Below are 13569 nucleotides of genomic sequence, written 5' to 3'. Positions count from 1 at the left end.
TGGACGTTGAGACTGCACGTCCAGAGCCTGTGCTCCGCAACGGGAGAGGCCACAACAGTGAGAGGCCCGTGTACCGCAAAAAAAAAAAAAAAAAAAAAAAAAATCTATTAATCATTTTAAGTATTCTAACTTTATAGCTTTTAGAGTATTTTATCACATTTTTAGTTCTTAGAATTAGGGTGCTAATTGCTAATTCTGATTATATCTACCAACTCTGCTACACAGTGCTTGTTTCCTCATATTATTTATGTTTTCACCATGAATACATCCTCAGTAAAGCTGCTTTTTCTGTGGGATTTTTGTGTGCCCTGGGTCACAGAAGTGTCCCAGAGAGGTTTTGTATTTGTTTCTGTCAGAGCCCTGAGGAAGTCTCACTGGTCCTAGAACTGTTTTACTTATTCAGTTTGGAGTTCCTGTATCACAGATAGTAAGATGTATATATTCTATACTTTGTTGTGACACAAGCCTGGGGGTTATGATTTCTCACAGATGACTTTCCTTTTTCCTACTCACTGCTTTGAGATGGTTGGCAATCCTCCTTGTCTATTATGGTTTGGTGCCTATCTTCCTACTTTTTCCTCTTAAATATAACTCCTTCCAACCTTTCAACTTTATTGGACAGTTTGTGCAGTTGGTAGGCACAGCATGTTCAGTTTCAGTCCTCTAGGTAACATTTTATTTTCTTTTGTCCTAACTATATACATGTTCCAGGATTCAAAGAACATGCTTTTTGGTCTAGCAATTTAGTAATTAAATTCTGTTTGCTCTCTATGGATGCCATTCAAGATTTTAAAGACTTTTTGCCTCTAAGCATGTCCCTAAACAAATTAAAAACTTTTATCTTTTCTTAGTTTATCTTTATACGGGACACTATTCCTAGTATTTTATTACTTTAACCGATTTTCTTTGGGCCATCTTAAATCTTCCTTTTGTTGTGGTAAACAGAAGTAATGATAGTATAGAAGCGTCTTCTATCTTGTTATATAACTTTTTGCGTTATGTTGACCACTGCAAGAAATCATGTTGAGAGTTTTCAAAAGAGTTAACTTTTTTCCTCAAGTGATAACACCAAGTATATTAAAAAGTATAGTTTGGATTATTTTCCGTGAAATATACTTTGCCCTGTGCACCAGTAAGTTCACTCACCCTATTTTGGTTTTGCCCACTCATAGCCTCACAAAATCCTTCTATAGTTTATCCCCACTAGCTTAACATTCCTTTACCCACTAAAACTTTAAAGTCTTGGGGATTTCAAATGTACTATCTTCTACAACATTTCTGAGAAACAAGACAGACTCCTGTACAAAACCTTGAAAACCCTGCTTCCTGTCTTTAAGCCAGTTCCCAATTCTAACAAAAATTTGGTTACTCTCTGCTTATTAATAAGTTAGAATCAAGGAAAATAAAGGTCAGGAATAAGTTTTAAACCTTTATTATCATCAATACAAAGTACACAAAGTAATTTTCAAGGGGATATTTTTTGATCCAAGATATACTCACATTAGCAAGAGTTTATTTATTTTATAGATAAAAGTTAGCACATATGCCATTTTTATATCTTTTACTTTCCAACTACAGTTTGCAGTGTCATTAAAGTCATTATCAATTTTTTAATGATCAGATCTAGAATCTATGCTTATCAAAAGCTATATGATACCATAAACACAATATATAGTAATAACCTGAGCTGCTTTAGTAGAGATATTGTAGAATAAAGCTTACTTACGCCCATAGATAGCATGATGACATCTCCTAATAAGCTTTGAAGAAATATTTGTCATATCATATGATTTTAAAAGATAGGGAGATAGTTACATTAAACGAATATCATTTTAAAAGCAGATACTTTCATTTCTTAGATTTTAGCATTATAAAATTTACTTTTCTTGGGCTTCCTTGGTGGCGCAGTGGTTGAGAGTCCACCTGCCGATGCAGGGGACACGGGTTCATGCCCCGGTCTGGGAAGATCCCACATGCCGCAGAGCGGCTGGGCCCGTGAGCCATGGCTGCTGAGCCTGCATGTCTGGAGCCTGTGCTCTGCAACGGGAGAGGCCACGACAGTGAGAGGCCCATGTACCACAAAAAAAAAAAAAAAAAAAAAATTACTTTTCTTAATCACAAAAGAAAAAGATTTTAAACTAATAAAAATAACATGTACCACTTAAGTAAAATTCCTCATTAAAGTGAGTTTGAGTCTAAGTAGGAAAGAAACCACAGTTATTTGATTTTTTAGTATTTAAATCCTTGAAAAAAGCCTATGCTTCACTGCAGAAGTAGCACTTTAAGAAAATACTGGTGGTAATAACACACTATCAAAATGTACACAAATGGCAGCTATGTAATTTGTATCTTTAATAAGTTAACTATATCCATTTTTCAATTTAATCTCCTGATGAACTACCTCCAATATCAATATTAAGGAGGTCTTTAATTTTATCATATAATACCAACACCAAAGCACCCCCTGTACCATGAAGGATATTGGAGAAGGCACCACGAAAAAATGCGCCAATTCCCTCGTGTTGGTATGTCTTCACAAAGCAGTCTCAAGTTCCTTTATATTGCCATTCAGCTGCACCACTCTGTACAAAGAAAGACAAAGAGTTTGCCATTATCTTAACATCTTTTATCATAAGACAGATTTAATTTAGCAACAGGGATAGATTAAAATTAACACTGTGTTGAGTAAGTATGTTGAGTTAATGGTCATATATTGAGTATTGTTCCCACTGACTGCAGAATACTCATGCTTTTCAGGCACACTTGAAAAATGGCCACATATTAGGCTTAACAAATTTTAAAAGATTGGCATCACATACCATGATTTATCCTCTCACCAAATTGCAATTAAGAGAGAAATCAAGAACAAAAAAGGTAACTAAAAAAATATCACGTTTGGGTATTAAGAAAAACACATCTTAGGAAATATTTAAAACCCAACTAACAGCCACAAAACTCCTCAACTAAATTTGTAAGATGCAGCTTGAGTGGTAACTTTAACCACCAGAAATAAAGGAAATAATAAACGCAAGAGAAAGTATAAAAAGTCAAAAGTTAGTTATCTGAAATACTTTGACAAATTTCTAGAAACACCATTTCAGGAAAAACAAGAAAAGGCTCTCAAATTATTAGAAGTGGCAAAGGTAACATCATTGCAGATGACCCAGAAATTAAGAAAGAGCAAGGTGATATTATGAACAACTTTATGACAATTATTTTGAAAACACAGAGGAAATAAATTCCTAAAAAGTATAATTTACCAACAGAATAGGAAAAAACTTTAGAATATACTAAATTCGTTAAAGAAATTCAATCAGTTGTTGTAAATCTTCTCATAAATTAGAAAACCACGTGTCCAGATGGCTTTATATGTGAGTTCTACAAAACATTCAATGGAAATTTAATTCCAATCTCACAGAAATTATTCCAAAGAAGAGAAAAAGTGGGGAGACTCCCTAACATATTTTATGAGGCTTGCATAGGCCTGATACCAAAATTAGACTAGGATAACACAAGAAGGAAAAAAATGACAAGCTTATGTCACAGAAACCACGGAAACAAAAATCCTGAACAAAACCCAGCAAATCAAACCCAGCAAGGGGTACAAAATTCAATACACCATGACCGAGCTGGATTGATCCCAGGCATATAAGAAAAATGATCATCTCGATATAGAAAAAAACATGACCACCATTCATGATTAAAAATTACTGGAACCCAAAACAGAAAAGACCAGTCATAATATAATAAAGGATAACTACGAAAAATCCACAGCGAACATTAAACTTTGTAATCTGTTAACATTGAAGGCATTCCCGGTAAGACTAGGACCAAAACAAGGTTGCCAGTTATTACTTCTTTAATGTAACACTGAATCAGAGGTCTCAACCAGTGCAGAAAGGCAAGAAAAGGAATAAAAGGCATAAGAATTGATAAGGAAGGGAAAAAAGTCTGCTATTATTTGCAGATTATATCACTGTGTGTAAAAACAAAAAAAAACTTCAAAGGGTGTACACATAGATTAGTGTTTGTAATATGGCTTAACAAAGTTGTGGGATATAAAATCAAAATGCAAAAATTAAAGAATACTGTTATGAATGGTGTCCCCACAAAATTCATATATTGCAGACCTAACCCCAGAACCTCAGACTGTGACTAAATTTGGAGACCAGGTCTTTATAAAAATAATTATGGTTAAATGAGCTCATTAGAGTGGGCCCTAATCCACTATGATAAGCCTTATAAGAAAAGAAACAGAAAAAGGACCATGAGAAGACACAGGGAGAAGAAGGCCATCTACAGGCCAAGGAGAGAGGCCCTCAGAAGACACCAACCCTGCTGGACACCTTGACTGTCTTTTAACCTCCCAAAGTGTTAGAAAATAAATTTCTGTTGCTTAAACCACCCAGTCTTTGGTACTATGTTATGGCAGTGGTATGGTTTTATACATACAGCAATGCACACATATATATATAAAAATCCACACCCACAATTATTTTTCTGAATTATTTTGACAGTAAGTTGCAGCTATCATTGCCCCTTATTTTTAAACATTTCAGTGTGCATTTTCTAAGAATATTTTCTTACATACCCAAAGTACAGTTATCAAAATCAGATAATTTAACATTGATACAGTACCATTTACTTAATCCACAGTCTATTCGCAAACTAATTTTCAAAAGTGTTTCAGTTTATTAAACTAGAGCTAGACACAGATCAAGAGGAAACACAGATATAAAAGTAACAACTTTAAGGATAGTCCATAAATGAAGCAATAGGTTAGATATGCTTTACCCTTTCAGGTGGCCCACTGGGTTCTTCCAGGACCATTTTGTAGAGAATAATGAGGATAACTACACCTCACAGCATTGTTTTGAGAATTAAATGAGTTAAAGTGTAAAATGCTTAGGACAGTTCTGGCACATAATAAACACAGCTTTCTGGCCTCATTATTTTCACTTGTCCTCATGAAACCTATCATATGGGTATACTGAAATTCTTCTCAAGCCATACCTCTAGGTATGTTTTTTCCCCCATGCTGAGAATGTATTCTTCACTGTCTGGAGAAAAAGCCTATTTACTGAGAGTTAGCTCTCTAAGAGGCCATATCTGATCACTTTAAGCATTTGGGTACCCCCTCCCCTATTGCATTCCTGGAACCTATGCACATTTCTACTTAAACCATTAACAGTATGCCTTCAATACTATGCTATGAATTTGGGTGCAGGTTCTGCCTTATTTTATTTGTGTCACCAGAGCTTGGTGAATAGGCACTCAATTATTTGTTGAATGAATGAATGTATAACAAGTAATAGCAATGGAGATTGACTTTATCAAAATTTTGGTTTGGGTATTTACATTTAGAACATACATCATTATAAACAAGTCTTCATCCTTGGAGTTAAAAATTATTTACTTTTATTAAAATATACTACAACAGGGCTTCCCTGGTGGCGCAGTGGTTGAGAGTCCGCCTGCCGATGCAGGGGACGCGGGTTCGTGCCCCGGTCTGGTAAGATCCCACATGCCGCGAAGCGGCTGGGCCCGTGAGCCATGGCCGCTGAGCCTGCGCGTCCGGAGCCTGTGCTCCGCAACGGGAGAGGCCACAATGGTGAGAGGCCCGCGTACCGCAAAAAACAAAACAAAAACAAAAGCAAAACTACTATAACAAATGATTACATATGTCAGTGGCCTATGACTGGGCTTATTCTACTTAATCTAATAATATTCAGTTAAGATAGACACATGCGTATCTAATCCTTGCCATGCCCCTCCACTCTCCAAACAACAATACATGCTATAGGAGTAAAAGACATTTCTGTTCTGATAGTAGACATGGAAGAAACTTTGCTGGATGATGGCTGCTTTGGGATAGGAAAGAATACAAGACAGAATACATCATGTATTTATTTTAGTAAGTAAAACAAATGGCCTATGCCTTTCAGCCAAAATGTCTCTAAAATTTTAATAAATTACATCTGAATATCAAATACTGGAAAACTCAATTAAACTTACAAATAATATAAAATACCTGCATCGTCATACGTCTTCCAACTGTGTCAAAGGGATAAGAGAGTATGCCAGAGCACATAGTCACAACTTGAGCAATGAAAAAGGAGACAAGAAAAGGAGTTTCCTTTGGTTTTGGTAATAAGCCCTAGAAAAGAAAAATTATCAAGTAACCATCTAAATTTCCAAAATATCTTAAATCATTAAGTCAAAGGATAATTCTTATAAATATATGAAAGAGGGCTCAGTTATACTTAAAATGCAGTAAAAAAAAAACAGTTGGATTTAATGTGGAAAGATAAAAATAATAGCGGGAGATCAATAAGAAATGAGAATCCCACACATGGCTATATTTTAAAAGCATATTTGAAAAAGAATAGCGTATCTGCTATTACAGGAGATTTGTTATTAATAGCACTGAAAACTAGAGATGGCAGCCAGTGACCAAAAAAGTTCCTCCCTGGTTCTTCCTCATAGAGTTGGAAAAGATGAAAGAATGCCTGTTATTATTAACAGGTGATGTTTGATAAGCAGCTTTAAAGCTCTAAGCTAGTGAAGAAACATTCCTAAATCTTACAACTACTACAGGTGATAAAAGAGGAAAGCAGAGGGTGATTAAACATAAATTTTTCTGTGATTAAATAAACATATATAAGATCCTGTAATTTCCATTAATCTATTTATCTGTCTAAAAAATACACTATAAACTAAAAGTATTATGTCCAGACCACAATAAAAATAACATTCAACTATTGATACATTTATACTAATGAGGGAGGGCAGAGATAATATATAAAACTATTATAAAATTTCCCTCAAGTTTTAATCTTATTTAGTAAATAATACTGGGATTCATTTCATTGCTTCTTTTTAGAAGCATTATGATGTAGTGATTAAGAGCATGGGACCTGTGCTTGCCACATAAATAAATTACTTAGCCATTCCTAGGTTATTTATCTTTAAAATGGGATATATTAAAAGCTATCCTAGAACACTGTGAGGATATAAAGTCCTTAACAAGGTTCTCAAAACTACGTAATACCTCAAAAAATGGTAGCCATTATTACAATCTTTCTCTTTCCTATCTTATGAAGTGCTATTTACATCTGAACTGAAAAGGCAAATTGCAGAACAACCTGGAGAATACAATACAAAATCTAACAGTACCCAATAGATCACTGAGCTACAGTAGCATTTATCATATTTAACTAATTAATTATGCCTTGCCTGCTTTCCATTGATGAGAGTAAACTGATAATATGCATGTAAAAAAGTGATAATAAAATGAATGTAAAATCAGAAAAACTCTGTTAGAAGATGCCCTCCTATATACCAAAGATCTAATTATGATATAACCTAATCAGCATGTTTTCTATTTGAGTCTTTCAGTGCAAACAGCACAAAAATCAAACGTTTATATTTATGCTTTATATCCAAAGTCAGATCCATAATACAGTTATAATTTAATTAGGTTATGGCAAAAGTCATGATTAAACAGAATGCTATAATATCTCTTATGTCATCATTTATTTTGATTTCTATAATTAAAAGTAAACATACCTGCTGAACATATTACTAATTAGAATAAAAAGAAACAAACAATTTATTTAATATATACTAGTTAAAGTACCAAATTACCTTAATTGTGTCATAAGTTCCAAAATAAGAGGCTCAGTACACAATGATGCCCTGAACTGAAACACCAAACACTTGGTATAAACCAACAATTCCATCTGATTTTGCTATTTTCATAATACAGTCACCTAAACCCTTGAATTGTCGCTCTTCAGGACCTAAAATAAAGCCATTTAAAATTTATTAGTAACATTATATCAGATAAACACTTTAATCAAAGTAAATTAAACATTTTACAGATTTAAATTATCTGGAACTAACATTTAGAAATCTTTATAACAAAAAAAAAGGCACAAGTCTTTGTGCTGTTCCATTCATTTAAAGATAATTAAGATGTCAAGTAGTATCTTAAGATATTTTAACTGAAAATATTAAGCTCTTATAAAAGCAATCTAATTCAAGCAATCTGACTGGCTTAAAACATTTCAATAAAATTATGAGAAGTTACTAGTTAGCATTCAGAAAATACTTAGGCATGCAAAACTTGCTTCAGCTGAAGAGCAGAAGGACGGATGAAGCAAAAAGACAAAGCTAAAAACTAGTAACTTTAAGGATCACTGGCATTTTAGATGAGGTGTCATATTTTTCTAATGTTTGCTGGTTTTGTTTTTATTTTCCCTTGACATAGAACTCCTTGATATTTTACAAATATTATATATAGAATACAATCTTTCAAAATAAACTAAGTTCTCCCAATTTTGAGAGAAAACAAAACTATAGAATTGAAATTAAACCAAGGTACATATGTTATTTTCAGTTTCCTAACAATAACAAAAAAATTTGGAATGCCAGTTAAACATCATAGATGAAACTCCTATTCTCATCTTTGTTCAAACTGCCACCCCTTCTGAGGCATTTTCTCTAATCACTTAACTAAATTGATGTCACTCTCGTCTCCTGAATTTTTTTCATGGCACTTTTTTGCTGACAGTATATTTTAGTTATTTATTCTTTTTGTTTTTACTACTCATGATCTCCACTAGACTGTAAGGTACATGAACCAGGAGCTCCATGTTTAATATGGTGTGTGTGTATGTGTGTGTATATTACACATACACAACCTGTATCTCAAGCAGGGCCTGGTTCACCTCACGCACTCAATAATACTCGTTGAAAGAATCTCTGCTCCCTTAAGAAATTCTATTAAAATAATAATAAAGAAAAAACAGGTTTAAAGCCAAATAAGCAAAAAAGAGTACATGACGAGAATAAAATCCACAAATTTTAGCAAGATGGAAAGGAGGTGGAGGATGGTAACTCACTAAGTGGAGCAGAGAAAGTTGAAACCTAATTTCTTGCAGAGGGAGATATTGTTGAGAAGCGAGCCATTTGATTCCAATAACCACAGAAATACTTAAAATTAGAGGAAGTAAGTACTATTGTGGTGAGAACAAATTAGCATCTGGATGCTCAAAATCCACAACCTCACCCTGAGTAGCCAAGTGACTTACTCCTCTGTCATCCTCAGAACTCAACACAAGACTCCAACTTGTGTTGCAGTCACATGGGGCAACTGAGTGACCTCCACAATTACTGAAAATGACTCACACAAAGATACATCATTGTGAATGTCAGATCATCAGAGATATACGGTAATTAAAAAGAAAAAAAGCCACATAAAAAGGATGAGCAGTAAGAGAGTGATTTCTTAAGAGCAGTATTAGAAACTAGAATCCAGATTAATGCTTTCAAAATTGTGAAAGAAAAGAATTTTAAATCCAGAATTTTACATATGGCCAAACATTAAGAGGGTGAAACATAGACATTTTCAGATATGCAAGATCTCAATTTATCTCCTATTCAACCTTCTCAGAAAGCTATCAAAGAACATATCTACCAAAACAAGGGTATAACAAAAACACAGAAAGATGTGATAAATAAGTAAGGACAGAGGAAAAGGGAATCTCTAGGATGAGAGTTATACACCTAATGTAGAGAGGAGCCACAGTCAAGACAGGAAACTAAGTGCATGAAGGGATCTAGGAGATGGCTCTCTAAACAAACAAACAAACAAACAAACTGGAAATAAGTTATAAACAGTCTCTGTGCTTACTCTTTTTGTTACTACAGTATTGGCCTTCCCCTTCTCTCTTTTAAGAGAAAAGAAAAAAGTAGTAATCTTTAGGCTCTATAACTTTATCATTTGGTTGTGAATAAAATTTTTAGATGGAATACAACACTTGTTATAAGCATAACTAAAATAGATAATACAGTGTTCAAAAACACAAAGAAGAAAGAGTTAGTATTTCTAAAAATCCCATACCTTTTCCAATATCAACACCTAATCGGGTTCGGGCAAAATCTAGCGGATATACTACACATAAGGATGTTGCCCCAGCAGCTCCACCAGAAGCCAGGTTTGCCAAAAACCACCTCCAGAACTGAAATATATTAATTAAAACATGGTTATTAAACTATAGAATCTGATTTTTAAACATCCTTGTTTTTATAAGGTTAAAAAGCCAGATTTACAAACTGCTTTTATAAAGTGAACACCTATAATAACGCATATATTATCATGCAAAATACTTCCCTTCATGTCCATGCAGCCTTTATTTCTTACCAGGTGGTCTGGGAGATACAGCTTAGATGCTGACATACTGAAATTCCAAGATATTTTAATGTCCTCCAGCAAAAGTAGCCCAAGTTAGCAAAAGAGGCCACATAAGATATTCTGCTCTTTAGACTCTATAAAGTTTTTTGTTAATAATATATTTTAGTTATGACTAAAATGTTAGGCATCTGTGGAGGCTTTAGTGGTTCCCCTTCTTGGCGGCAGTGGAGAGGGAGAGTAATACATCATAATGCCACAATTTCACTTTGTAGTTTTAGTAGAAATAAATTTAAGTAGCTCAAAAATATAGATTATGTTCAAATGCCAACATGTAAATTGGCAGAAATCAATTATAATGTGGTTGAGTGGCATGTAAGACCTTATTGATCTACTAGCTCATGTGGGCTGTTGAAGTTCTTTTTGATAAACATTTGAAATGTGCCCTGCTTAAGTCCAATAAACTGCTTTTCAACATCTAGAGCTCACTGGAGAAGAAAGGAATATTTGAATTGGAACTGTCATAGAAAATCTAGGGTACAAGGCCACAGTAACCATTCTAGCTAGTCAAGCTCAGTTTCTCACTTCTCTAGCTCTTATTTCTAACAATTTTAAGTCTCAGATGCTTTGGAACTCTCAATTTTCTCTTGGCCTGGAATGCCCTTCTTGTTTTTAGATTTTCTTCCTATCTTTTTAAAACAAAAAGTTATCAAGTTATGCTCTAACTCAAATTCTATTTCTTCCACGAATTCTCTGATCCCCATAAAAACCCACCCAAAACTGCATGTAATCATACCCTCTCCCCATAAATACTTCATCTCTCAGAGAATTAAAGGTGAATCATGTGATCAATATGTAAAATGTGTCAACATGTTCCAGATTCTCATTTTTTAAATAGTATTTACAATAACTTTCTACTTTAAATTGATAATTATTTGTGTACCTGTCTTATCTTCTACTGACTATAAATTTCTTCAGGCCAGAATTATTATTTTTATTTTTACTTGTTGAGATACATTTACACACCATACAGCTCACCCACGTCAAGTATTCAGTTCAATGGACTGTTTGCATATTCACAGAGCCGTGCGACCATTACCAGTTTCAGAACATTTTCTTCACCCCGAAAGGAACCCTGTACCCACCAGCAGTCACTCCCCATCTTCCCAATCCCCCTGAGCCCTACATAACCATTAAGCTACTTTCTGTCTCTACAGATTTGCCTGTTCTGGACATTTCCTATACATGAAATAACACAATATGCAGTCTTTTGTGACTGCCTTCTTTCATATAACGTGTTTACAAGGTTCATCCGTGTTGTGGCATGTGTTAGCACTTCATTCCGTTTCACTGGCAAATAATATTTCACAACCACATTTTATTTATCCATTCATCAGTTCATGGACATTTAGGTTGTCTACATTTTTTTGAGGCCTAGATTCTTAATTCATTTGCTTATTTCAGAAAGCAAGTCATGGGGCCTTGTCCAGAGTAAGAGTAATGCATTCAATAAATATTTGTTTAATGAAGGGTACTCAGACTCCCATTGTGCCTTTTAAATGAAACTCATAAGTTCTACTGTATTGGTAGCCACGGTTCATAACCACACAGAGATTAGACCAGAAGGTTGAATCTCACCCCAGGGCAGCTAATCCATAGTCCAGAAGATGATCTGTAACCTGGTAGAAAAAGTAGAACTGGGCCATAGTTTAAGTCTTAGGAATTTGACTCCAGAATTTCTATGCCAGTTACCAGTAAGGACAGAAATGGAAAAGATATTAAATAATTTTTTTTAGGTTTCAGTCTACTTTGAGACTGTTGAAACCTATAGATACTTTTCCAATAAAAATCACATATATATAAACATATACTTTTAGTGTAAGTTATTCCTCAAGCATGCATGGATCTCAGGGAAAGAACCTCTCACCATCTGAAAGGTTAGAAGGAATCACTATGATATTAACACTGAACTTAAAAGAAACAAAGAAAATATAGGTAAGTAAAAAAGGGCAATAATGAGAAAACACAGAGCAAACACACACAAAAAGCAGATCATTAGAGACAGAGATAGACTAAGTGACCTGGGAGACAAAGATAAAGAATACAGTTTGATCCCTAGAGCTGTCTTTGGTTCAAATTCCAGTGCCAGTGTATCATTGCAAGAAATACCCATTTTTCTTGAAGTAATTTAAGTCTCTGTTTCTTACAAGCAAATAAACCAAACCAAATATGATATGCAGCACAAAGATTTATAAAGTACATCTTAAATTCTATTTAACCTTTTTTTTCCTTCCTAGATAAGAGAAAGAAAACAGATCCATGACTTTCTGGGTGAATGATCATATAATTTATTATTCAAATGAGGACCCCTCTGCTAGTGAAAGTGGGGCCTATGAAAAAGCAGTCAGGCACAACATGTATAAATAGTATGGCCAAACTACTAATGGAAGGAAGGAAGGGCAGAAGGGGGAGGGTGGAAGGGAGGAAGGAGAGGGAGATAAGAAGTAAGAATCTATGCTGAATGATAATCCTGCAAGTGTTTGTGTAACAAGTCTGTCCCTCCACAATTAAGCCTGAAAATAAAACAGACCCAGGAGAGGTTGTATATCAGCATAAATGAGTTTTTAATTATAAGTTAGTAATTTCAGATACTACTATACTGTAAAAGGAGAGGGCATCAAAAAGAGTCAGGCAAGGAGAGGAGAACAAAAGAGTCTAGGGGGTTTGGAGGAAAATAATCCTGTTTATTTTCAACTGTTGACAGATGATAAACAGACTTGAGGCCTCCAAGAACAAATACCCTGAGACCAAAGTTCTTTCTAACAGTTTGTCTGGGCATGGAAGACAGCTGGAAGTTCTAGTCTTCTCTGCTGAGGGTTGTGCTGGTAGCTGCTAAGGAGTGGCAGAGGCATATTTTATGCCCAGTTCAGCTAAGACTCATCTAGTCTAGTCACCTCAGCTGAGAGAGGAATAGAGTGCAATAGAAAGAACTAAATTTGGGAGTTAGAAAGACATGAACACATGACTAGGGTAAGTGCTTTAAGCTCTGTCTTGCTTTCCTTATCTGTACATTTGGGATAAAAATAACTACCTCAAAGGATGAGGTAAAAATTCAGTGAAACAGTATATATAGTAGGCACACACCTCCCTACCATGGTTATTTTTTTTTAAACCTTTTACTTTGAGATAATTGCAGATTCACATGCATCCTAATACATATGGAGTTTATAAGCTTTTCAACCAATTTCCCCCAATGCTAATATCTAGCATAACTATAGCAGAGGAAATTAACACTGATAAAAATCTACCTGATTCATATTTCACCAGTTACACACACTTATTTGTGTGTATATTTAGTTCTATGCCATTTTATC

The 13569-nt window shown here is 34.6% G+C and overlaps 1 protein-coding gene across 1 annotated transcript in view; it reads right to left on the bottom strand.

Annotated features, from left to right (window-relative positions):
• Nucleotides 1-2381: 2381 nt before the first annotated feature.
• SLC25A31 (solute carrier family 25 member 31) overlaps nucleotides 2382-13569 on the bottom strand; it is a 32391-nt gene continuing 21203 nt past the window's right edge. The window contains 4 exon segments of the mRNA XM_060089004.1: nucleotides 2382-2582; nucleotides 6032-6157; nucleotides 7648-7802; nucleotides 9908-10025. Of these exon segments, the coding sequence (XP_059944987.1) occupies nucleotides 2382-2582; nucleotides 6032-6157; nucleotides 7648-7802; nucleotides 9908-10025 (600 nt within the window).

Source organism: Mesoplodon densirostris, chromosome 1 (genome assembly GCF_025265405.1).
Source record: "Mesoplodon densirostris isolate mMesDen1 chromosome 1, mMesDen1 primary haplotype, whole genome shotgun sequence".
Lineage (NCBI taxonomy): Eukaryota > Metazoa > Chordata > Mammalia > Artiodactyla > Ziphiidae > Mesoplodon > Mesoplodon densirostris.
This window is presented reverse-complemented; position numbering and strand designations above follow the sequence as displayed.